At 42.2% G+C, this 26,943-nt stretch overlaps 1 protein-coding gene across 1 annotated transcript in view; it reads left to right on the top strand.

Annotated features, from left to right (window-relative positions):
- Nucleotides 1–318: 318 nt before the first annotated feature.
- Nucleotides 319–26,943, top strand: part of EIF4ENIF1 (eukaryotic translation initiation factor 4E nuclear import factor 1) — a 43,781-nt gene continuing 17,156 nt past the window's right edge. Inside the window, exons 1-7 of the mRNA XM_044921164.1 lie at nucleotides 319–375; nucleotides 847–969; nucleotides 13,432–13,505; nucleotides 16,230–16,357; nucleotides 19,536–19,822; nucleotides 20,096–20,297; nucleotides 25,673–25,848. Coding sequence (XP_044777099.1) covers nucleotides 352–375; nucleotides 847–969; nucleotides 13,432–13,505; nucleotides 16,230–16,357; nucleotides 19,536–19,822; nucleotides 20,096–20,297; nucleotides 25,673–25,848 — 1,014 coding nt within the window. The 5' untranslated portion in view covers nucleotides 319–351. The remainder of the gene's footprint in view (nucleotides 376–846; nucleotides 970–13,431; nucleotides 13,506–16,229; nucleotides 16,358–19,535; nucleotides 19,823–20,095; nucleotides 20,298–25,672; nucleotides 25,849–26,943) is intronic.

The following is a 26,943-nucleotide window of genomic DNA, read 5'->3' on the forward strand; positions in this document are numbered from 1 at the left end:
GGGCGGGGACTGTACTCACGGAGGGGAGGCGGGCCAGAGGGAGCGGGCAGCGGGGAGGCCGGCGGGCAGCGGGCCGGCGGGCGGGCTGGCGGGGCCCGAGCCGCCGGGCCGGGGCGGACGGCGGCGGGCCTGCGCCAGTTCCAGCTTGGAGCAGCCGGGCCGGGGGATTCGGCCTCCCCGCTCCCTCTGGCCCGCCTCCCCTCCGTGAGTACAGTCCCCGCCCTTCCTCCTAAGGAGGCCGCTGGGCCGGGGCCTGCGCGAGAGGCCGGGGGTTGGGGTCGCGGCCCGGGAAAGCAGAGTTTCGGAGCTGGAGCCGGCGCTCGCCCCTTCGTTGCCACGGGCGCCCCTGACATGGCCACAGGTGCCGCCGGCCGGGTGAGGGGCGCTCGGGCCCCAGCCCCTGGCCCCTGGATAACAAGGGGCAGCTGGCGCCGTCCATTGGCAAGTGACAGGCACTTTACCACAGTCCGACTTCCCGGATCCCCAACCCCAACCAGTCTCCTACCTGCCCCCACTCGGGAAACTTCCCCACTACTGTCTGAATGGTCCTCGTGGGTGGCAATGACTAATTTTGGGGTTTTTTTGTCTTAAAGCTGCTTAAAGGCTGTGCCCTGATGTGGGTACCTTCCCCTTAGGCTTTCCTTAGCCTTTTGATTCTTAGAGCACTTTACTGAGAAGAGATAAAGTACCAGTCATTCTATTTTCAAATGGGTTCTGGTTTTGTTGGGTGAGGCTTTGTTTTTTAAAGGTAGTCATTTTAAGAAATAAGAGTTTCAGTGTTTTAAACGGTCAAGACTTCTGAAAATGTATTGTTCCCCATGACAGTTTTGCTGATTTATCTTCCAGGTGCAAAGAATTGTAGACCAAGGAGCCATGGATAGGAGAAGTTTGGGTGAAACAGAAAATGGAGATGCTTTCCTTGACCTGAAGAAGCAGCCAGCCTCCAAATCCCCCCATCGCTATACAAAAGTAAGCATTGTTACTAATGAAATAGTGTTTCTTTATAGGTGGAAAGATAGTAACATTGTTTAGGTATTTCATTAGTATTATCTAAAGTGAGAGTCTCATTCTGACTATATAGACTGAATATTAACTAGATTTAATAAAGCATTGCTTTGAACTTTTTTCTGCAAGTGTGAATATGCAGTTTAAACTAGAATTTGCTTCTAATTCTCTTTTGGGTAGAGGAAGTATTGGCTCATATGGCATATGAATTTGTGGATCAGCATATGTTGGCACACATGTTCTATAACAACTGTGTGTAACTGGTATGTTACTGACTTAGATGCTCTAGAGTAAGGATTCCAGTTCCGGCATGCAAATCACTCAAGGTCCTGTACTTACTGAAGCTGTTGCTTCAGTATCTTATTGGTCTCTGGATGTTTCTGAAGGGGTTAACAGGACTCATGGAGATGTGAATTAATTTCTCATTCCCTGAAATGTATTGGGCAGAGTACAAAAAAAATGTTCTTGGGACAGTTGATGAGAAGAGTCATGTTCTAGTTGGTCCCATATCTCTATTCCCTAAGTACGGACCCAGTCAAGTGTTCTGATGTGGTTATTGTCCCTGACTTTCCAGAACACTGACTGGCTAATATGTGAAGTCAGGCCTTGTTTATGGACTAGGGCCACTACTCAGACCTACTTGATAAAGTATCTAGTGCTGTCAGAGGAATATTCATTTTTAGCATTTAAAAAAAAAAAAAAAAACTGATGGCATTTTATTCAGATTTGGTCTTCAAAAATGTAGTTTTCCTCAAACCTGAGAGTACTTGAATAACTTTCACAACTTAAATTCATTACCTAAAATGTTGACAGGTGAATTCTGAATGGAGAAAAGCTTATTCAATGAAGGGGAACTAATTTGAACTGCTTTCTTAAGCTTATGTGATTTCAATTCTCCTAGCACTTTTATTCAAAAAGGTATTCTACTTGTAGAGTCCACACAGAGAAGCTTTTGCATCACTTTCACACTGATCAGAGGATGGCATGTATATGTCATCTTTATGTATATCCGTATTTAAGCTTAAGTCCTTTTAGGGGAAGGTAGTATTGGTCTTTCTTAGGCTAGAACTTACGTGTGTGTAAAGAATAAGAAGCTCAATATTGCCCATTTTTGATAGTCTAGTCTCAGAATTCTGTCATACTTAGATAAATGTGCCTCAAAGAAATTAAGAAAAGCATTTTTTAGATTAATGACAGTGGAGCTTAGATTTAATGGTCTTCTCTACCAACTTTAGTTGGAAATTGGTTTACGGTCCACTCCATTAGAGAAGATTTAGTTAATGTCAGTTTTGGGATCATGTTTAGGCAGTGTTTGGGTAGTGATTTCATACATATGTGTTTCTCACACTCTAGTAATGTAGTATTTGAAGAAAGCTTGAAACAATCTCTTTGAAGAAAGCTTGAAACAATCCTGTATTCTGAGAACCATAATAAATGGTCTGTTGCACAACTGGAATAATACTTGAGCCATCCTACTCCTTATCTCCATATTGAAATCAAACTATTGGTGTAAATAAAGCATTAATGTTTCTGCCACTTCAAGTTCATGGGCTAGAAAGTTTAGAAGCAGGAGAAGGAAATTGTTCTCTGATTTTCATAAGTTATGTGTTTTATGAAAACTGGTAAACGTAGGATGTTTACCACAAGATCAAAAAAACACATTCGCCAGATGAGAGGGCCTCTTAAACTTTGACCTTTCTTAGTTTAGCATTCATTCGTTTTATGAGCTAACGTTAATAGTCTGTTCAGAATTCTAGGGTTTTTTCCATGGGTGGAGGAGTCCAGGAGTTTGGCCTAGTGCTTTTCAGGGTAACATCAGAGTCGCCTGTGTGTTACGGCATTCTTTAGTCCAGCTTCCTAAACATTGATATATTTGGTTAATACCAATAAACCCTTGTAAAATGTGAATTCTGGTTGTTAGGTCACAAGTGGGTTTCAAAATCTAGCTTTTTAACCTGCTCCCAGGTGGTGCCTGTACTGCTGGTCCACTGATCATACTTTGAGTGGCAAGGCTTTAGTCTTCTTGGAGAACTTGGTATATGGTCTTGATGTAGTCAAGCAACTCTGATGCATAATTACTCCCTAGGGTTCAGTTGGTGTCCATTGTGTTTCCATGAATGTCTCAGGAAGTCAAGTTAGAATCACATTAGATACTTTCAGGCCTACCCCTAGGCCTCAATGATGATTAATTGGGATGCTTATAAGTGGATTTATCATATACACCTGTTATCCTGAGAGTCTGAGCGCTTAATTTATAAGCCCATAAGGTCCATATTGGCAGGCCAGGGTCCTGAGACCAAAAACTGTTTCTGATGGTACTTAAATGTGTCATTTATAAGGTGATTGAATTATGCTGAAGGACTTCTGGAGGCTACAGGGTGGGATCTCACTGCAAAATCATGGATTAAGAGTGTTTTTAGACAGTGGTTCTCGAAGAGTAGTCCCTAGACTAGCATTTAGCACCACCTGGTAACCAGTTAGAAATACAAAATCTCAGGTCCCATTTCAGTGGTATTAAATCAGATTTTAGGGGTACGGCCCAGCCATCCACATGTATTAAGTCTTTCAGGGAATTCTGACTCTGATTCAAGTTTGAGGACCATTGGTTTAGAAAACAAGGGGTGTCCTGGGTGGCTCAGTCGTTAGGCGTCTGCCTTCGGCTCAGGTCATGGTCCCAGGGTCCTGAGATCGAGCCCCACATCAGGCTCACTGCTCAGCGGGAAGCCTGCTTCTCCCTCTCCCACTCCCCCTGCTTGTGTTCCCTCTCTCACTGTGCCTCTCTCTGTCAAATAAATAAATAAAATCTTTAAAAAAATCAAGATGAGGTGGTCATGCTTATTAATGGAAAAACTTTGGGACCTATCAGCTTACCTTCATCAGAGGTCCTTGTTTTACCAGTTCTTGGGTGTAGTACCTACTATTAGTGATACCATGTATTGCTCCAAAACAAAACAAAAAAATGCTTTGGACTGTTCCACTATTCAGATTCATGTTCTTTTTCTTTGAGTGGACAGACTGATTTTAGAGTATACATACTTGGTACTGTTCCTCCTTTGCTCCTGTTTCTTGCCACTGATTCCTTATTAAGTGTTACCACCTACCAGTTGAACAGGGTATAAAAGCAGGGAACACTCATAACATTCAGCTTGATACTGACCAGTGTTAATCATATACGTTAAATCTACCACCTAAAAAGTGGGCATTGGATTATCTGAGCTTAATTTCATGTGTGCTCTTCATTGCCTTGATTAGTTATAAATTGACACCATTTTAGTCACCAGTGTCTATAGGGATCTTCAAAGGAGTCCACCCTAATTTGTAGCTGATGGGTAGTTAGTCACTGATACAGCCATGTTTATGTCTTTGCTCTCTATTTTTTTTAGTTTTTATTTGAGAGAGCTTGAGTAGGAGTGAGGGGGGAAGAGGCAGAGGAAGAAGCAGGCTCCCCACTGAGTGAGGAGCCCGATGTGGGGCTTGATCCCAGGCCCCTGAGATCATGACCTGAGCTGAAGACAGGCGCCCCTATGTCTTTGCTTCAAAACCATTAAAAAAAATAGACAAGCACCTGAAGTGGACTGATTTGAGTAATTCTCCCAGCCTTCTTGGAGAGAATCCGTTGCAAGACTGAACTCCAGCCTCTGAGAAAAGAGGAAGTAGGATTTAAATCTTAGGTTGAAGTCAGTAGTCAGATGGTCAAGTTTAACTATACAGAGATCTCATTTGATAACTTATACTTTCCAAAAACTGAGTCGAGAAATAACTTCTAACAGGTGGCATTTCAGTGACATATTTCGCTGCAAACTTCTTAAGCTAATATAAAAAATAAGGAAAAAATAAGGATGCCTATTGGGAAGGCAGAATTATGTATGAGAAATTATTATACAATCTTAAGCTATTTTCAGCTATTTCAGAAAACCTAGCTATTCAGAAAACCTAGCTAACTGGAAGTTCTTAGAAGGGGTCGGCTGGCAACACTGTCTTCTGATTGCTCTTTCCTACCTCTTTCAATTCTTGGAACAGTCATCTTGAAAAGTTGGGATTCAGGGCCATTGCCCCCCATGAGTATCCTCTCCTATTTGCTCATGGTGGAAACTTCTAGCTAGAAAAGGAACTGGTCATTTTACAATTGGAACCTTTAACATAGAAATTTGTGGGTAGGGCCTTTGATTCAGGAAAGGGTGCTGTGAATGGAGGCTGGCTTAAGGGAAGCCTGCCCAAGGATGGGGCAGTTTGACTCAGGGTTCCCAGTAGTTCACTGGGCAGGGACAAACCCAACACTGAGTGACAGCTGCTGGGAGGTGTCATGCACCTTCCCTTGTCCTCAAGAGAAGCAATGAAGAGGGGAGGATAGGGGCGTTGAGCCTCACTGCCTGCTTTAGGATCCCCTACTTTACCACTTACTTACCCTGTGTGGCCTTCAGCCATATACTTAGCTTCTCTGATTCTCATCCTTTTCCTCTGTAAAATGTGGGTGGAATAGTGTCTACCTCATGGGATTTTTGTGGGGAATAAACAAGAAAAATGCATGTCAAGTGCTTAGAAAAGTGACTGGCACCCAGTAAGTGCTGAGAATTGTTTCTGATGTAATAAGGGGCGAACTCAGATACCTTCTTTTTTTTTTTTTTTTTTTTTAAGATTTTATTTATTTATTTGAGAGAGAATGAGATAGAGAAAGAGAGCATGAGAGGGGGGGAGGGTGAGAGGGAGAAGCAGACTCCCCGCTGAGCAGGGACCTGATCCCGGGACTCCAGGATCATGACCTGAGCCGAAGGCAGTCGCTTAACCAACTGAGCCACCCAGGTGCCCTCAGATACCTTCTTTAGATCCCAACTTTAGATCAAGATGCTTATTTTTTAAATGTCATAGTAACCATTTCCATTTTAACATGAAACCAGAAAGTCCTGTTGAATATGTAATGCCACCACCCTGAAAATGATTTTCTTAAATTTCCTTCTAGTGTTTACCTACTTTACACGTTATATTTTTTTCAGTTGTATAAACACATTTAAAAGCCAAGGTTTATTTTTATTGTGTTGGCCAGATGAACAGAGAAAACAGACTTGTTTTTTTACCCCATTCTCATCTCCTTAGTTTCACATCTTTCAATAGAAGAAAGTCTTTGCATCAGATAGCCACCATTAGATGCTTGGATGAATCCAAGTGCAGAGTCCTGCTTAACAGCTCTGCAGGATCCTTCGAATCCTGACCTGCCTGTAAGAACTGTTCTAAATGGTGCCTGCAGCAACAAACTTCATAAGTGGGGGATGGTAGAATGTTTCCCATATACCCCCTATGTTGTTAGTTCACCGTTGTGTTGGCTATCGTCTGTGGGTACCATTACCCCGTTGTGATCTATTTTTAACAGCTATCTAATCCTTTCAGAAAAGTCATCTGACTTGACAGAATGAATATCTGGTCAGTCAGCAACCATCTAAGAGCTTGATGACCAACCCCAATGCTAGTGGGTGTGTGGAGGGTGGGGACTGGGACAGGAGGTCAAAGGCGGATGACTCGACCCAAACGCTGCTCTGGGGACATTTGCCTTCTTTAGGAAGAGCCAGGCACACACACAAACACACAGGTAAGGTACTGGGTAACTTCTAGAGTCTTTTGACCACTAACAATGAAATGGAACTCTGGGTTGTTGGGGTTTTTTTTTTTTTTTTTTACAAAATATCTGTTAATTTTTAAAAGTTGAGCTTTTTACTCTTATGAATTAAATTCAACTTACAAAGGTAAAGAATATTTCTTTTTCATCTTATGTAAGTGACTTGTGTGAAATTCTTTTATAACGTCAGAATGTCCATTAAGCGTCTGCCTTTGGGTCAGGTCATGATCCCAGGGTCCTGGGATCGAGCCCCACATCTGGCTCCCTGCTCACCGGGAAGCTTGCTTCTCCCTCTCCCACTTGCCCCTGCTTGTGTTCCCTCTCTGGGTGTCTCTCTGTCAAATAAATAAAATCTTAAAATATATATATATAATGTCAGAATGTCATCAGGATGCATAGCTGCTTCTGCATGGAATTTCTGCAACAAGAAACTGGATGTGGATTTTAACCACTGTTGTTTTGCGCTTATATTCACATTCATTTGCTTTCTACATCAATATTGATCACCGAAAGTGGGTATCCATATTAGTAATTCCCAAATAGATTGTTTTGGGAGGCATGACAAATTTTCTTTAAGGAAGGCTGCTAAAACAGAAAATCTGTTTATACTTTTTTGGCTGTGTGGCTCTTGGGCAATTAGCGGCTTATTTCTTGCTTAATCAGGTTTTAAAACCTGTACAAAAAATAGGGTTTCAGATATTAACTCTTCTTGTCCAGATGGTGATTGTAGTGAATTTGTTTATAATTAGTAAGTTCCTGTGGATTCTTAGGAATCTGCAAAAGGGTAATCTCCCATTTCCTCCTGTAATACTCATACGGAGAGAGCATTCCCAGCTCAGAGTGGGCACTTTCCAAGTATTCTGCCTTTAGCCAAAGTTGAAGATTTTCTTTGAAAATATCCCAAAGGGGTGCCTTTTCAGGAATATTGCTCTTAAGGGCTATTGGTGAGATGGCAAGTTCAAGAACACTTCTCTTGAGAGACTGGAGAACCATGGGGCCAGGGCCAAGAGTCATCTGCGTATGCTAGATACTAAGCCTGGCACACAGGAAATGTTCCGTGGACAGCTATGAAAAGAGCAATTTTTGTATTGACTTACCTCGTGGTTTCTCCCCACCCCACTTATGTGGGGGACGTTCTAGGCTGGAATACCATCTTATGCAACTTAAGACATTGGTGGAAGGTACAGATTTAACTCTCTAAACCCCATGAAGAGGACCTCTCAGTGTCCCTAAATGTCCAAGTAGACTTTGGGCCATATTTTCAGAAACATCCATTTAAAGCACTACTTAACTTCTTTGGAGTCCATTGGAGATCATTTGAAGGTATGAATACCCATTGCAGGAATTGCAGAAATGCACAGTTTTGCATATGGTTCCTTAGGGCCATGAAAATGGTTTAAGAAGCCCTGCTTTCAAGAACAGTAAGTCTAATTTTATCTAGATGTTTAAAGTTATTCTCAGCAGCTTTTACTATCCAAGAACTATTGTTTTGTTTTCCCAGTTAACAGCCTGTTAACAAAGGAAGTGGCTCTTCATCCTCTCGAGACAGGTGGGCTACGTCTTAGCCATTGCTCTTGGTCAGTAGCACCGTTTGTGCTGCTGACATAGTTAACGCCGGCGTGTGTACCTGGCTGCCTGCTCTACCTGTGCTCTTAGAGGCCGTCAAGTTGAATAGTCGGTTGCCAGAGTGTTTATTCACACCTAGTATACGTGTATATATAGTATAAAGTCAACTGGAATAATATGGGAGGGAAAGTTAAAACATTTTTACCAACCTGAGCAACTCTCATATTCTAGGGTGGTTGGCATTTATAAGTCTGTGATTAGGACAGTAAGTCTGTAAGGAAAGAAATTAAAATATTAACCTCTGGTAACAACACCTTAGTTTGATTTACTTACAAATATTTTTTATTGAGGGCGGAGGGGGGATTGGTTAGCCTGGTGATGGGTATTAAGGAGGGCACGTACTGCATGGAGCACTGGGTGTTATACGAAAACAATGGATCGTGGATCACCACATCAAAACCCAATGATGTATGGTGACTAACATAATAAAATTTTTTAAAAATATATATTTTTTTATTGAGATATAATTCACATAAAATTCATCCCTTTAAAAGTGTACCATTCAGTGGTTTTCAGTAAATTCACTAAGTTGTACAACGATCACTATTATCTAATTCTAGAATATTTTCATCACCCCATACAGAAACTCTGTACCCATTAGCAGCTTCTCCATTATCCCCTTTCCCCAGCCCTGGCAAGCATTAATCTACTTTTTGACTCCACGGATTTACCTGTCCTAAACGTTGCACATAAACAGAATCATACTGTATGTGGCCTTTTTTTGTCTGGCTTCTTTCACTTAACGTTTTCAAGGTTTGTGTTATAGCATGTATCAGTATTTTATTCCTTTTTATTGCCAAATAATCCATTGTATGGGTTTACCACATTTTGTATGTTCATCAGTTGATGGGCATACAGGGTTGTTTCCTTTTTTTTTTTTTTTTTTTTTTTTGCTATTGTGAATAATGCTGCTCTGAGCATTGTGTATAAGTTTTTGTGTGGACATAATTTTTTCAGTTCCTTTTGGTATATATCTAGGCATGGAATTGCTGGGTCGTTGAGTAACCATGCTTAACTTTTTGAGAAACTGCCACTGTTTTTCCATAGCAGCTGCACCATTTTACATTCCCATCAGCAATGCACAAGGGTTCCAGTTCCTCCACGTCCTTGCCAATACTGGTTATTTTCCCTTTTTTCTTTTCTAATAGCCATCCTAGTACATGTGAAGTGGCATCTCACTGTGGTTTTGATTTGCATTTCCTTAATGACTAATATTTTGAACATCCTTCATGTGCTTTTTGGCCATTTGTGGATCTTCTTTGGAGAAAAATGTATTGAAATCTTTTACCTGTTTGTAAATTGGGTTGTTTGTTGTCTTGTTGTTGTTGAATTGTACACGTTCTCTCCCTATTCTGGACACTAGACCCTTACCAGATACATGATTTTGTAAATATTTTTTCCTGTTCTATAGGTTGCCTTTTCACTTTCTTGATAGTCATTTGAAGCACAAAAGTTCCTAAACTTAAAGTCCAACATATCTTTCTTTTGTTGCTTCTGCTTTTTTAGTGTCCCAGCTGAGAAATATTGCTTAATCTGAGGTCTTGAACTTTTTACACCTGCATTGTCTTCTAAGAGTTTTATAGTTACAAGTCTTAAGTTTAGGTCTTTGATACATTTTGAGTTCATTTTTGTATATGGTATGACGTAGAAGTAAACTTTATTTTTTTTATTTTTTTAAAGATTTTATTTATTTATTTATTTATTTGAGAGAGAAGACAGAGAGCATGAGAGGGGGGAGGGTCGGGAGGGTCAGAGGGAGAAGCAGACTCCCTGCCGAGCAGGGAGCCCGATATGGGGCTCGATCCAGGGACTCCAGGATCATGACCTGAGCCGAAGGCAGTCGCTTAACCAACTGAGCCGCCCAGGCGCCCGTAAACTTTATTTTTTAGAACAGTGCGCCTGGGTGGCTCAGATGGTTAAGCGTCTGCCTTCGGCTCAGGTCATGATCCCGGAGTCCTGGGATCGAGTCCCGCATTGGGCTCCCTGCTAGGCGGGGAGCCTGCTTCTCCCTCTGTCTCTGCCTCTCTCTCTCTCTCTCTCTGACTTTCATGAATTAAAAAAAAAAAAAATTAAAAAACAAAACAGTGTGACATTTGTAGAAAAACTGGGAACATAGTTTTTCCTGTTAATATGTTAGTATGGTGTATTTGTTACAATTAGCAATGTTGATACATTGTTACTAACTAAAATCCATACTTTATTCACCTGTGATTCATTTTTATCTAATGTCCTTCTCTTGAGGATCCCATCTGGAATTCCATGTTAAATAGAGTCTTCATTTCCCTTTTTGTAAGATTGTTACCTTTGTGAAAATATTTTTTGGGGGGGTCCCCATAAATAGAACATTTGGTCCTCCTGCATGTTTTGTGGGTATGTTAAAATGTTAATCTTTTCCAGTTGACTCCTAAATAAAATCATTAGATTCAGCAAACAGGTGTAGTAGTAATAGAAGACCCCTATCACCTGGGCTCCCTATTATCTTTGGCAGTTAAAAGTTTCAAACAAAGCCTTATTATATAGAAACTTGAGTGTATTGAGAGTATACGTATTTAAGTACAAAATATATTGCTCTTGGTTTAATAGTATACTAGGGTTCTTAGTTTAATATTTAGATGAGGGTGGTAGAGTAAGGAAATATGAAATAATCTTTGGGTTGCTTCTAATTGCAGAAAATTGTTTTTGCCATATTTTTTCCTGTAGTATATGTGTAAGTATTTCCTATATCATAAGGGCCTTCCTGTTTCTACTGTAATATGTTTTAAGCCTTCCTGTCCTCAGGATTTCTGTATTGTAATGTTCATAACTACTGTTGGTCCATCCACCTTCACCCACCACCTAATTGGTGTCACCCTGCCGCACTGACACTGTGTTTGCCCTGCAGATATCACTGGACTCCAGTCTTTACTGGTGATTTCTGGGTTGTAGGTCATTACTTGGACAGTTTTTTGTTTTTTGGTGTTTTTTTTTTTCTTTTTTTTTTTTTTCCAGAATTTTGGGCAGTCTCTAGATACTATATTTGGAATTCTGTTTATCTCAGACTTCTGGATTTTTCTAGGTATTTCTTCCCAATTAAAAAGACGTAATTCATAAATCCTAAAAAAAAAAATGCAAATGATAGGGGCACCTGGGTGGCTCAGTCAGTTAAGTGTCTGCCTTTGGCTCAGGTCATGATCCCAACGTCCTGGGACCCTGCTTCTCCATCTCCCTTCCGCTCTGCCTGCTTGTGCTCTTGCACTCACTTGCTCGCTCTGTCAAATAAAATTTTCTTAAAAATGCAAATGATTGATATGCTGGTTATAAAACTAATGTCATCTTAGGGCATTTTGCTCTTGTGAAGAAAATATTTAGATGCTTCAGGTGTCTGAAGACACTGCGTTGTGTGCAATGATTCCTATAGGCTGAGAGAGTAAATCTATTCCTCCATGTTTACCCCAAGATATGGGAAGCAGTGATCAGAGAAGCAGCAAGCATTCTCTTGTGAGGCCTGTGGTGGGGGTATTGCTGAGGTCACGGCACAGTGGTATGTATATACTTCTATGCAAGGCAGTTGTAGCATTTTATGCAGTGAAAGGTTGGGAATTGCCTTTTTTTTTACTTTATTATGAAAATGTTGAAATGTAAATAACAGGAGGCCGTGGTTTTTCGTGTCTGTACACATGTTCGAGCAGATGTGTGTGTGTGTGTTAACGCATATGTACTGAGAGAATTCTAGACCATTAGAAAAACTAGGAATCTGTGAGTCTGTGCCAGTAATAGGTAAATACACAGGGGAAGAGAGAGGGTTTGGGTTTTCCTGGTGAAATGCCAACTGCTGACTGGTAAATTTGGAGAGGCCTAGAGTTGGGAAATCAGGATTGGTTTGGGCAGGATTCATCAGTAGGTGCTAAGTTCAGGAGGATATTTTGATAAAGACCAGGATATTTGCAGCCTCCCCACAGATTGCATACTAATTGCAAGTGGGAAAGTAGTAACTGAAACAGAGAAACTGGAGAATACCTTGACCATGTGGTCAAAATCAGGATCACTACTGAGGGGCAGATGGACATCACGGAGCCCAGAGGTAATGCTCTGAGATGGACACAACATTTCTAAGGTTAGTGTTCTCTTCCGTGGATGCTTAGCCTCAGTGTAATCATGAGGAAACATTAGATAAACTTCAAATGAGTAATGTTCTCTTGGAGGGGGGAGGGGGAAGTAGGCTGTATTCTTTAGAAATGTCAATGTCCTAAAAGGAGAAATGGTAGAGATGTTCCAGTTGTAGAAATGTCTCAAAGAAATATGACAGCCAATATCTGATGCTATACTGTATCCTGCATTGGAGGCTAAAACAGCGTAAAGGATGTTACTGGGTCAGTTAACAAATTGGAATCTGGGAGGGGTAGGTTAGATAAAAATATTATTGATAACTGTATAAAACTGGCAGCCATTCTCAACCAGGTTCTGCAGAAGGTAAGCCCTTATGCCCTAAAGCAGCTGTTACATATAATGGATTTGCTTCTCTTTTATGCATCTACAATGATACTGGCCATATATAATCCTTGGAAGAATGGAACACTAGTCATTCAAATTATTTTCTGTAGGGTTTAATTCTCTCAAGGAACTGGATAAGAGACTATGAAAGAATATCCTTATTCTTAGGAAATAAGCACTGAAGTATTTGAGGGCAAAGGATCATGACTATGCAATTTACTCTTCTATGGTTTAAAAAAAAGGTATAGGGAGCCCAAATGCTAAAGTAAATGGGAGAAAATGTCAACAGGCAAATCAGAGAAATGGTAAATAGATGTTTTTGGTGCTTTGTTTTCTTGCAACTTTACATTGAAAAATCTGCTTGTAAATTGGCATCTAATGCATTTAAGAATATTAATTAACTGGAGGTTTTATTTAAGCCTGAAGCTTCCATACCTCGAGCATTCAGTGTTGTGGACTATAACTATATTATTGGATGGCAATTTGTGAGAGAATTGTGTTTTAGCAAGAAACTGTTGACTATGAAGTTATTCTGCTTGAGCTGCTGCTTGTAAGAAACTTGAGCTAACTGCAGTCCTTTTTTGAATAAGTCAAGGTATAAATAAATAACTGTGTGACATCCTTCAGATAGACACTCCAGTCATTACCAAGAACAAATATAAGTTGAAAATACATGGCATGGGAAATATTACTCAAAATCACCATTTGTTTTCTCTTTCTAGGAGGAGCTCTTGGATATAAAAGAATGCCCTCATTCCAAACAAAGGCCATCATGCCTCTCTGAAAAATATGACAGGTATGGGGGCAGGGGGAGGAGCGTGCTCCTTCTAGTCAACTTCTTGTTACACCAAACTTGGTAATTTAAGAATTGTTTTGGAGTTTTGGGGTAGAATGATGAGTGGGGAGATTTCAGGGATAATGACGTTGGGCTTCTGCACAAATACATCACAGATAAACTGTGGACTGAGTAGCACCTTACTGCATTGTCTTCATCAGTTTTATTATTAATTAGCTTTAAACTGTTCAAAAAGTTGAGCTTCACGGGACTAAGGACAACTAAACCAGTTCCCTTTCAATGAACTGACGATGAAACTAAAGTTAGAAAATGACTTGGTCCGAGGCACATAGTCAGAAAGCAGGATTAAGATTTGAACACAGGCGTCCTCTCGGGGGGGTGTGCTGTCAGTGGTGGCTTTTGCACTGTGCTTTGGGGGTCCTTCAAGGGCCTGCCCTGAGGAGGCTGTCGGGGGGACTCTGAGCTTGTAGCACTGCTCCACCCCACTCCCTGTCCCCAGCCAGAAAAACCATTCAGCTCTTCAGATTAGCCCTTTGGCATCTTGGGCTCCTTCATAAGAGGTACGCTTTGGTCTGAGAAGACTACAGCTAAATTATGGTCGGAAAATCTTTACAAATACCCTACATTGCATTCATTATGGCCACCTTAAGGCTTTAAGGTCACCTTTTTTTTTTTTTTTTTTTAAAGATTTAATTTATTGGCAGAGAGAGAGACAGCGAGAGAGGGAACACAAGCAGGGGGAGTGGGAGAGGGAGAAGCAGGCTTCCCGCCGAGCAGGGAGCCCGATGTGGGGCTCGATCCCAGGACCCTGGGATCGTGACCTGAGCCGAAGGCAGACGCTTAACGACTGAGCCACCCAGGCGCCCCAAGGCTTTAAGGTCACTTCTTAAAATCAAGGTCGGGGGTTCATATGGCCCACATTTTTAACATATAAAGTGTATTATGTTTAATTTCTTGGTTGAATAGGACATACTATTTTTATTTGTATATCTACTCTTCAGAAGGTTGCTAAGTCTCAATTCTTCACCACTTTCCGCTGATGAGGGTGATACTTGAATAATGACTATTCCAGATGATTAGCACTTTTTGATATGCCTCAGATAAGTTGTTTTTGTTGTTTTTCATTAAAGCTGTCAATCTTTTTTATGTCTCAAGTTGAATTTTCTTGTTACAACTGTTTCTTCTTGGCATAAAATTATCAGGGTACACATACTTTTATTCTGAAGTGGAAATGGAGAGAGGAAAAAGCTTCCCATGGTATTTCTCTGCTCAATTAAAATTTGATTCTTAAACTCCAAGTAATCCTCACGACCACACCAGAAGTTAGGTAATATCTCCTTTATTGTGAGGGGTTTGCGAATGAGAGGTTGACTCACTTATTCGAGAAATGTTTAGTTGGTACCTGCTGCTGTGTGGCAAATAACTGTCAGGTGCTATCACATACTGCCTTAATGGAGTATTGGTCTGTGGAAGGATACAGTCAAGTACTCAGGAATTTATCATTGCCACCATTACAGGCGGTGAAGGACAAGTGCAGAGTACCCTGCTACTAGTCTTTAGCACAGCCTGGTCTGATCTCGGGTTTGGGAAGTCCTTCAAAAGAATAGTGAAAGGCATAGCCTATTAGCTTGTCCAAGATGTCCCTGATGGTGATGGCAAAACTAGAATTCCGTCCCAGATCACTGGACTCGAGATTCTGCTCTGCACACTCTGCCACCTGCTACCTTATCCTTAGGGAGTAACAAAATAGAGCGAAATCACACATTTTATGTTTTTAAGGGCTTTCTTTCCTGCCTGTAGGGAAAAAATGAGACACACTATGCATAAGAAATTCTGGAAAAGTACATACCAAGCATTCCAGGAACAACTACAAGTGAGAGCTTTTTCTCCATCCCTTATACTAGTTTTCAGTCAACTGGGTTTCTTCCTCCAATAAACTAAACAATGTTTATGGAGCATCTTCTTTGTGTAGGACAAGCATGGTTACTGTAATCCCCACGGTTTGTGTCTGATGTTTCATTTATACACAGACCACTGGTTTTCAAGTGACTATTGGTGTTCTGTGAAAAAAAAGAAAAACAACAAAATACTACTGAATTAATATAGATCTTTCTCAGTGTACAATGGGGTATGTCCCAATAAACCCATCCTAAGTTGAAAATGTTGTTAGTCGAAAATGCATTTAATACACCTGGCCTGCTGAACATCCTAGCTTAGCCTAGCTATCTTAAAAGTGCTCAGAACACTTAGCCTAGCCTACAGTTGGGCAAAATCATCTAACACAAAGCCTATTTTATAATACAGTGTTGAATATCTCGTACCCTGCTGAATGCTGTATTGAAATTAAAACACAGAATGGTGTGGTTTACCCTTGTGTTCCCGCTGGGCGGCCAGGAGCCGCTGCTCGCTGCCGCTGTGAGGCATCGCAGGAGGGTATCGTGTCACACATCGCTACCCTGGGAAATGCTCCGACTTCCACAGTTCGAGGCAGTTTCTACTGAAGGTGTACCGCTGCGAAGTAGAACCCTCTTGAGTTGAACCTAGTAAGTCAGGGACCATCTGTTGCTGTTTGTTATCATCTTAAAGAGCTAACCATTCTGATGGCAACCCTGAAGTTTTATATTGGAAAGGGGTTTTCATAACTTATTACCTGAAGACATTTAGAAATTAGACCATGTGGTCCATGGGTGCAAGTGCTAACTCTCGGTCCCCTTTGACTTGTAGTGATGGCGTCTGGGACCCTGAAAAGTGGCATGCCTCTCTCTACCCAGCTTCAGGGCGGAACTCACCAGTGGAAAGTCTGAAGAAAGAGTTGGATCCAGACCGGCCTTCCCTTGTGCGCAGGATAGTAGGTGAGCAGTAGGAGTCAGGGCGCCCATTTTGGAGCAGCAAATTTGTTTGCCGCTGGTTTAATTCTTAGCTGAGAATTTTATGCATTCAGGGAAAATGTCATTATCAGGTAACTGATTTATTAACTGGGTTTTTCCTGATTAGCAGAGAAAAATCAGCTTTCCTATATAGCATTGGCAAGAAGACTGCATTAGACTGTGTGCTTTTGGAATTAAAAGTACTGCAGTCTTTAATTGATAGGGATGATTGAGTAAGATGTGATGGGGAGCATGGTAGTGAGCATAAAGCTGTGCTGGAAATCCAGTTATGCTTCGTCTCATATATGAAACAAGTCCTCGGGTATAAATCAGTTCTGGCAATTCTTAATAGTGGATTATGGTCTGAATACAGGATTTGGATATGGTTTGAGACTGGACTAAAGTTTGGTTTTCCATATCTTTGCTCTTTAAACCCGAAAAGAGATTGAAGAGTGAAGTGAAGGGTTGGCAGTGGAGAAGCTAGTCAAGAAACTTGTTGCAAGAGGGACTTCTTTTGAGAGAAGAGGAAAACCCATCACAAAACAAATTTGGAACTGGGCGAAGAAGATAGGGGTGACTGGTTTGAGATATAAGATCCCTCTACACAATCTTACAGTACACTTAGTGCAGTAATGTCCCTTGAACAGAGAATTTATTTTAGGAGAATTATTAAAGATGTGCACAGAAACCTTTTATTTAAATGATGAAAACTAGTAAGCAACCTAAATGTCCAGGGGTCAAGCAACCTAAATGTCCAGGGGTAGAAAATGGGTTACATAAACTTTGGTACATCCATATGAAGGACCATTAAATTGTTCAGCTGTAAATTGGAAAACTTGTCCATACTGTGTCTCGTTTTTGGAAAACATGGAGACACCCCATGGAAATTCTGGAAAAGTACATACATTTTAGGTACTGTTTCCGGTGAGAAGATGAGAGGAACTTTTTCTCACTTGGTCTTCAGTTTTCTGGCTTTTCTAGGAAGAATTTTTTTTTTTTAAAGATTTTATTTATCTGACAGAGACACAGCGAGAGAGAGAGGGAACACAAGCAGGGGGAGTGGGAGAGGGAGAAGCAGGCTTTCCGCCGAGCAGGGAGCCCGATGCGGGGCTCGATCCCAGGACCCTGGGATCATGACCTGAGCCGAAGGCAGATGCTTAACCAACTGAGCCACCCAGGCTCCCCTAGGAAGAATTTTTGTGTGGTGACATGTTTCACTTTCTCATATCTTTATTGAGATATTATTGACAAAGGATAGACTGCACGTAAAGTGTGCCATTTGATGTTTGGCAGGTGTATATACCTGTGAAACCATTACCATGATTAAATTAATAAACATTTCCATCACCCCCAAAGTCCCCTGGTACCTCTGAGTCCCTCCTCATACTTCCCATCCCCCCCCACTCATCCTGCCCCCAAGCACTGATTTGTTTTCTGTCACTACAGATTAGTTTACGTTTTCTAGAATTCAATATAAATGGAATCCTACAGTGTGCACTCTTTGGGTAGCTTTTTCACTCAAAATAGTTGTTCTAAGATTCAGTCGTGATGTTGGGTACATAAATAGCTCCTTTTTATTGCCTAGTAGTATTCTGTTGTATGAATTCACAGTTTATCCACTTATCTGTTGATGGACATTTGGATCGTTTCTAGTTTGACTATTAACCAAAAGTATTATGAACGTTCATGTACAAGTCTTTATATAGGCATACACTTTCTTTTTTCTTGAGTAAATACCTAAGAGAATGGCTGGGCTATAGTAAATGTATGTCTCATGTTTTGAGAAACTGCCAAGCTGTTTTGCAACATGGTTTTACCACTTTACATTTCCACCAGCAATGTATGAGAGTTCCACTTGTTCTGCATCCTTGTCACCGCTTGGAATGGTCAGTCTTTGCGATTTTAGCCAATCTAATAAGTGTGCAGTGGTATCACGTTATGGTTTAATTTGCATTTCCCTAATGACTAATAATGTTGAGTATCTTTTCATATGCCTATTTACCATCTATATATCCTCTTTAGTATCTATTCAAAGCATTTGTCCATTTTTTTTTTAAAAGATTGATTTATTTGAGAGAGAGACAGAGAGAGCATAAGCAGGGGGAGAGGCAGAAGGAGAGGGAGAAGCAGACTCCCCGCTGAGCTGGAGATCATGACCTGAGCCAAAGGCAGATGCTTAACCATCTGAGCCACCCAGGGCGCCCCAGCATTTGTCCATTTTTTAATCAGATTGTGTTTCAATTTTGAGTGTTTATATGTACCTGATACAGGTCCTTCCTTTATCACATACATACTTTGAAATATTTTCTTCTGGTCTGTGGCTTGTTTTTGCATTCTTAGAACAGTATCTTTCAAAGAGCAGAAGTTTTAAATTGCGATCAAGCCCAATCTGTCACTTTACCTTTTTTTTCTTAATGGATTGTGCTCATGGTGTCATGCCTAAGAAAACTCTGCTTAACCCAGTGTCATAAAGATTTCCTCCTGTATTTTCTTCTAGAAGTTTTATATCATTTAGATCTGTGATCTATTTTGCATTTTGTATGTGGTACGAGGTATCAATTCAAATTCTTTTTTTTGTGTATGGATATCCACCTGTTAAATACTATTTGTTTTTGTTTTTGTTTTAAAGATTTTATTTATTTCACAGACAGCGAGAGAGGGAACACAAGCAGGGGGAGAGGGAGAGGCAGGCTTCCTGTGGAGCACGGAGCCCGATGTGGGGCTCGATCCCAGGACCCTGGGATCATGACCTGAGCCAAAGGCAGACGCTTAATGACTGAGCCACCCAGGGGCCCCTAAATACTATTTGTTGAAGAAATGCTTCAACTTTTTAAATAGTTACTTTTTCAAATACTAACACCTACTCTAGAAATATTTATTAATGACAAAATATTTTCTAATATATAGATAAGGCCTTTGTCAAAAATAAAGGGATTATGGAGCCTAATTGTGGAAAATCATTGATTATGAAGTACATTTATTGCTCCAAGGAGAAAAAGCAAGATTCAGTCTTACTTAAATGTGTAATGTACATGTCACGCTGTAGCTGTTTCAGTGTTGACTCTTCCAGTACCCTCACCACCACTAGTCATGGACATAGGGCTGAGAAAGGAAAAATAACCCTGCTGGTGTGCTTACCTTTCTCTTTCTGGTGTTTTTCTAGATCCACGAGAGCGTGTGAAAGAAGATGACTTAGATGTTGTTCTCAGCCCACAGAGGCGAAGCTTTGGTGGGGGCTGCCATGTGACGGCTGCTGTTAGTTCCCGGCACTCAGGAAGCCCATTGGAAAAAGACAGCGATGGGCTTCGCCTGCTTGGCGGACGAAGGATTGGCAGTGGGAGGATAATCTCTGCTCGGACCTTTGAGAAGGATCATCGTCTTAGTGATAAGGACCTGCGGGACTTGAGAGACCGAGATCGAGAGAGGGACTATAAGGACAAGCGATTCAGGGTTTGTGTTCTAGATCCTTTGGCCCCTCATGTGCTTAGGGACTTGATATGCACTTCATTTATACCAGGTTATTTTGAGATGCTGGATGAACACAGCCCATTCTTCAGCCAGATAGGAACAGAGAGTGTGCTGGGGGCGGGGAGGGGCTTCAAGTTTGCAGCATCGTATCTTCATTGCACTGTTGAGCACTACCTAATTCATCAAGACCTTGACTGAGGTAGAAATGCCTTAACTAAAACCTTATTTTTTATCTTGCATTGTGTACTTTTCCAGAGGGAGTTTGGCGAAAGTAAGCGCGTCTTTGGTGAGCGAAGAAGAAATGATTCCTACACAGAAGAAGAACCAGAATGGTTCTCTGCTGGACCCACAAGTCAGTCTGAGACCATTGAGCTGACTGGCTTTGATGATAAGATACTGGAAGAAGATCACAAGGGGAGAAAAAGAACAAGGCGACGGACAGCCTCTGTGAAGGAAGGTAAGCAAAAACGTGGAGAGGGGGGCGCCTGGGTGGCTCAGTCGTTAAGCTTCTGCCTTCGGCTCAGGTCATGATCCCAGGGTCCTGGGATCGAGCCCCGCATCGGGCTCCCCGCTCCACGGGAAGCTTGCTTCTCCCTCTCCCACTCCCCCTGCTTGTGTTTCCTCTCGCTGTGTCTGTCTCTGTCAAATAAATAAAATATTTAAAAAAAAAAAAAAAAGGTGGAGAGGGAAGCTACTGTTCTGAGATGTGCTTATAACTGGCTTAATTGTGCATTTAAGAACAACTGCACCTGTTGCTAGCAAGTGGCAAGTTTCTAACGTTGCAGCCTGATGTAGAAGCTGCTTCCTAAGTGTGAATTACTGGGTGTATATTATACTTTCCTCAACTTGTTCTGCGTGAGGTGCTAAACAGAGAAGTCTCACATTGCCCTGTAAGAGCACTGTGTACACAAAAGGGTTTGCTAGAGATAAGAAACATGGTAGAAATAGTGAAGGAGTCTCATTGAGCACTAGACACAGTGGTGTTTTGTCTGTATAATCCTTCTAACAACCCTGTGAGGTCGGTATTTTTATGGATGAGCATATGGAGACGCAGGAGGCTTCAGGGACTTGTCTGTGGACACTGAGGAAGTAAGTAGTAAAATAGAGAGTTGAACAAGTCCTTTGGTGCTTCAGAACCCACCATTGTCACCATGGTGTTAGACCTTCCTAACAGCTGTGAGATGAGGGGAGGTATCTCCTTTGCTAAACTGAAGAAGCCAGAGCTAATGTGGGAGAAGTGCCTGGTGCAGAGTTGGGGACCCATTAGTTGTTTTCAGGGTAGTAGCCTGGCTCTAACATGGCCAGTCCTGGGCTGATGATCCTGAGAATTGGTAGTGAAGAGCCAGGCTGGCTAGCCTGGGTTTGAGTATTGGGGCTGCTGCTTACAAAAAGGATAATCTTTGATAAAACTCTTGAGGTGGGCCTGTTTCTTTGTAAGGCGAAGACAGTGCCTACTCCATAACTTTAAGGGTTGCTTTTAGCATTAAAGGTCGAGAGTGAACATCAGAGCTCAGCGTCTTGTGGGCACTTTTTTTTTTTTTCTCCTTCTTGTGGGCACTTCTTCAGTAAGTTCTAGTTCTCTTCAGCTTTCAGGTTTAATTGGAAAACACCTTTTGGCAGACAATAGTTAACAAAAGTAGAAAGCTGTTTTAATACGTAAGTGTTTAATCAGTGGCACCTTAATATTTGAGGCTAAGATTTATTTTTTTTAAAAGATTTTATTTATGGGCGCCTGGGTGGCTCAGTTGGTTAAGCGACTGCCTTCGGCTCAGGTCATGATCCTGGAGTCCCGCATCGGGCTCCCTGCTCAGCGGGGAGTCTGCTTCTCTCTCTGACCCTCCCCCCTCTCATGCTCTCTCTCTCATTCTCTCTCTCAAATAAATAAATAAATAATCTTTAAAAAAAAAAAAAAAGATTTTATTTATTTGACAGAGACAGGGAACACAAGCAGGGGGAGTGGGAGAGGGAGAAGCAGGCCACCCGCTGAGCATGGAGCCCCATGCGGGGCTCGATCCCAGGACCCTGGGACCATGACCTGAGCCAAAGGCAGACGCTTAACGACTGAGCCACCCAGGCGCCCTGAGGCTAAGATATATTTAAACAGAAAATGAGCTAGTGGAATTTATTTAGGGGAAAGAAAAGGGAGAAATCACTTGCCCTTTTTTTGTAATATCTTTAAAATACAATAGACATTATCGTTATCTTTATAGTGTTACACATTGTTCCCTGCGGTGATACAGGAAATCGATGGGTAACTTGGGAGATACTGCTCTCAAACAGCCTTTGAGATATGCCCTTGTGTTATTCTCCGGCTAAATCAGCACCAGCCACGTGTGGTCTTTTCACATAATGATAAAAAAAGGCTTCTGGTGGAAAAAAAGCACATGTTTTTCTTAACTGAGGTGCGATCTGAATTTTACCCATTCTTGTATCAACAAGTGGATGAGCCAAATGGAGTGAGTGTCACCTCCTTACCTTATAGATACAAAGAGAGGCCTGGAAAGAAGGGACAACCCAAGACCCTGTCACATAGATTTCATGGCAGAGCCTCGAGTGGAATCCAGGGCTCCTAGCTCACTCACCCCAACACTTAATTGCAGGGGCACCTGGGTGGCTCAGTCGTTAGGCGTCTGCCTTCGGCTCAGGTCATGATCTTGGGGTTGTGAGATTGAGCCCCGCATCGGGCTCCATGCTCAGCGGGTGGCCTGCTTCTCCCTCTTCCCCTTCTTGTGTTCCCTCTCTCGCTGTGTCTCTCTCTGTCAAATAAATAAAACCTTAAAAAAAAAAAAAAAAAAAAGTTAATTGCAGAAGGTCCTCAGGCTGTCCTAGCTACTATATTTAGGATAAACAGGTACCCCGTAATTTCATCTTGGCTGCAAGAATGAAAGGAGGGGAGGGATGGTGAGTGCCTTTTAATCCATTTTTGTATTTGTATTCTAGCTTTCCACAAAAATTTTTTTTTTTTAAAGAGAGAGTGGGGGAAGGGTGGTGAGGGGCAGAGTGAGAGACAGAAACTCAAGCAGACTCCCTGCTGAGCACGGAGCCCAACTCAGGGCTCAGTCTCACAACCCCAAGATCATGACCTGAGCCAAAATCAAAGAGTCAGACACTTAACCTGCTGAGCCACCCAGGCGCCCCTCCACAGAATTTTTTAATATAGCTGTTCTCTTCAAGCCTCCTAGTGCTGGGAATGTGGCAGTGAGCAAGACAAACCTATTCCTTGCCTGTTTGATTTTTAAGACCGATGTATAATGAGCACTCACTCTACACAGGGCCCAGTGCTAGGTGATGTATAAATGGTAATAATTGAAACAATTTGAATATGCATTACACCTGTAACCAGAAAAAAAATGTAGAAGTTAGAAATGGCTAAAACCCTCCATTGATAGAAAAGAACATTTTAGGGGCACCTGGGTGGCTCAGTCGGTTAAGCGTCTGCCTTCGGCTCAGGTCATGATCCCAGGGTCCTGGGATCGAGTCCCACATTGGGCTCCCTGCTCCGCAGGAAGCCTGCTTCTCCCTCTCCCACTCTCCTTGCTTGTGTTCCCTCTCTCACTGTCTCTCTCTCTGTCAAATAAAAACAAAACAAAAAAAAAAAAAAAAAGAAAAGAAAAGAACATTTTAGGAGTGCCTGGGTGGCTCAGTCAGTTAAGCGTCCGACTCTTGATTTCGGCTTAGGTCACAGTCTCAGGGTTGTGAGATCAAGCTCTGTTTTGGGCTCCATGCTGGGGCATGGAGCCTGCTTAAGATTCTCCCTCTGCCCCTCCTCGCATAGCTCACATGCTCGCTCTCTAAAAAAAAAAAAAAAAAAAGAACATTTTAATTTGCATCTTCTCTAATGAAGGTATATGGTCCTTCTGAATGTGATGAAACTTCCCCCTAGTTCTCTTTCCTAGGTCTCTGCCTTTTGAGTCTATCATAATAAATTGCCAGTTGTGTCTGCCGGTGCACATCCCTACCCACTCATACCCACTCTCAGTTGACAAACCCCATCTGCTTCCCAGAGAGCTTGACAATGGCACAAAATTGCATATGGGACACTCCTGCTGCCTGCAAAAGCTATTTATCTGTTAAGAGATGTTCCTGATACAAAATAAAAGGGATAGGAGAAGTATTAAAGCTTCTTTTGTAAATGTATGAGCCAAGTACACACTCTCGTTTCCACCTTTCATCCTTAAGTTGGGACCCAAAACTGCAGCAGAATGTCACTGGTCAGTCCTGAGGGGGCCAGGCAGGTTCTGCTGGGTAAAATGTCAGGGAGAAGCACTGCTCTAGTGGACAGGGATACAGACTTGGCATTGATTAGGCTATTGAGTTGTTCATTTTTCTAGGGCTCCCTTTCTTTGTAAAGTGAGGGCAATACGTCCACCAAAGCAGTCATCTTAGTTTAAATGTCAGTCTGTAAGGAACAGTATTGCTTCTGTTGGCAGTAAGCATGTGCCAACCCACTGGAGAGACTGCTGACTGCCTCGTCTGTGGCTCATAAACCTCGCCTTACTGGTTGCCTTAGGCCCTCAGAAGACTCGGTAGTCAGATGGCAGCCACCCTTATGGAGGAGCAGTGCTGCCTCGATAGGGCTTGGTGTGGAACAGTATTGGTGGCCGTCTTAGGGTTGAAGTTTCTGCCACTTGGCTGGTATTGAGACCTTGGGTCAGCAAGCCACTTAACCCTTCAGTTACAGTCCCCTGCTTTGCTATCTAGCATTCCATTACTGGAATGAAAGCAGCTGATAGCGTTTAGAGTCTCTTGGTCTGATTAATAACGAGACTGAAGTAACTATTGGGGACTTTTAAGAAGGGATGGGTCCAGGAGATGGCCTTTCCCCCCCCCCCCTCAGGAGGACTTATGTCTGCTACAGACCTTGAAACTACAGGCAGCTCTTACATAGGTGCTTTTGCAGGGTGGAGCTTTGGGAGTCCTGTTCTTCACATCAAAAAGTTGAATGTCTAGTATCTCTCAGTGCACTTATTTAAAAGAAAAAAAATTTTATCCTAAGGATTTTGCCTTTTGCCCGTATTCCAACTAAAACGAAGGTATTAGATTCTTTGAATGTTAACAGTTGGTAGCTTCACTTAGACCTTACCTTCACATCCTAACAATAGCTGAACAATACTTAGTTTTAAATTTACCAGGCACCACCGAGTATGACAAAACTGAGTAGAGCAGATTACCTGTCTTCAGAGGGCTCAGTCTCACTAGACAACTATTATAATACAGTGTGATAAGTACTCTGAAAGACAACACAAGGGTTATAGAGAAGGCAGTGATTAATTTTTCTGGGCATGGTAAAAATGGGTAGGCAGATCAGGCTTCCCAGAAGAGGTAACATTTGAGCTTCGCCTTGAAGGATGAGCTACCACCAACCTGTAGGCACGTGAAAATTGCCCTCCTGCTTGGTTTCACATGAATACCTTAGATTGCCAGACCCTGGCTTAAAGTGGTGGTGCAGATACGTGGATGAAGGCAGGGCCAAATTAATTTGGTTCCATTTTTAAGCAGTAAGAGACTTGCAAAAACTATCTTTAAAAAAAAAAAAAACCCACTAGAAAAAGAATGTGCTGCATTACAGAAAACTTGAAGAATGGGTGGCAGAGGGACCGCCATCCTTCCTGCGCTGGGTTGGTGTTCTGGCTTGGTTATTAAGGCTTTTTTCTCCCCTAGCTCCCATAGGAAAGGGGCGGTTTTACTGTTGCAAATGCTGCATTGGCCCACGAGGTCTGCCCTTACAGTTATCTGTGGTTCTTTTGCACGTGTGAAGATGGCTGGGGCCACAGAATAAGTCTAGAGCGGTTCAGCTGATCAGACCATTTTTTGTCCTGATTTTGTTTTCAGGCACAGTCGAATGCAATGGAGGAGTGGCCGAGGAGGATGAGGTGGAGGTCATCCTGGCACAAGAGCCCGCTGCTGATCAGGAAGTGCCAAGGGATGCCGTCTTGCCTGAGCAGTCCCCGGGAGAATTTGACTTTAATGAGTTCTTTAACCTTGATAAGGTGCCAGGCTTGGCTTCGGTGAGTGTAGCCGCACACTTACAAACGAGATGGAGCAACTGTATGGTTAAATTTGTCCTGAGGATTTAAGATACTCTTTTTAAAGTATTGTTTTGCTCGATGTGTTTGGGGGCTTGGGGCTTTTATTCCTTAATATTATTTGAGTTTTCGTGGCTTTGGTTTTAGAGGCCTCGTGGAAATGACCAAGTGAGAATTCTGTACCGGTTACCTCTTTTTCTAGGCTGGTACACTGGACTAAGAATTCTTCAGATGTTAAGAACATTGTCTGCTTTTATTTTTAAATAGTTAAGTGTTTATATGTTATAAAGATTTGCTGTGGAGGTGGATTTTTATAACTGGTGATTAGCATCATGCTGATGTGTATTCCTTGCATAAGGTTGACTTAGTTAGGTGGTAACTTTGTGGTGTGATGGTTCTGAAAACCTTTAGTGAAAAGCACCTTGAAATACTATCAGTGTTACTGTTAAACTATTGAGGTCCAGTCTTTCTCGACTTTCAAAATAGAAGCAGTAAGACATCCCAAATCTTCACTTGCTACCTGCCCTTGCTCCTATGCCCTTTGGTCCTTTAGGGATGACTATAGCCTCAACAAGTTGGAGAAAAGATAGAACCCTGACGAGATTGTTGTGGTTATTGAAACAGTGCATAGAATCATGAGGAAACAATTTTTTTAAGGTTTTATTTATTTGAGAGATCGAGAGTGAGCACAAGCAGGGGTGGGGCAGAGGGAGAGAGAAAGGGAGAAGCAGACTTTTCACTGAGCAGGGAGCCCAATACAGGGCTCGGTCCCAGGACCCTGGGATCGTGACCTGAGCTGAAGGCAGACACTTAACCGACTGAGCCACCCAGGTGGCCCATGATGAAACAGAATTTTAAAAACATTTGGGGCATCTGGGTGGCTCAGTTGATTAAGCGTCTGACTCTTGATTTTGGCTCAGGTCATGATTTCAAGGTAGTGAGATTGAGCCCCACATCGGGCTCCACACTGGGCATGGAGCCTGCTTAAGATTCTCTCTCTCCCCCTGCTCTTCTCCCACCTCTCTCCCTCCCCACCTCCCTCCCTCCCTCTCTCCCTTCCCACCTCCCTCCCTCCCT

The sequence above is a fragment of the Neomonachus schauinslandi genome, chromosome 14 (assembly GCF_002201575.2).
Source record: "Neomonachus schauinslandi chromosome 14, ASM220157v2, whole genome shotgun sequence".
Lineage (NCBI taxonomy): Eukaryota > Metazoa > Chordata > Mammalia > Carnivora > Phocidae > Neomonachus > Neomonachus schauinslandi.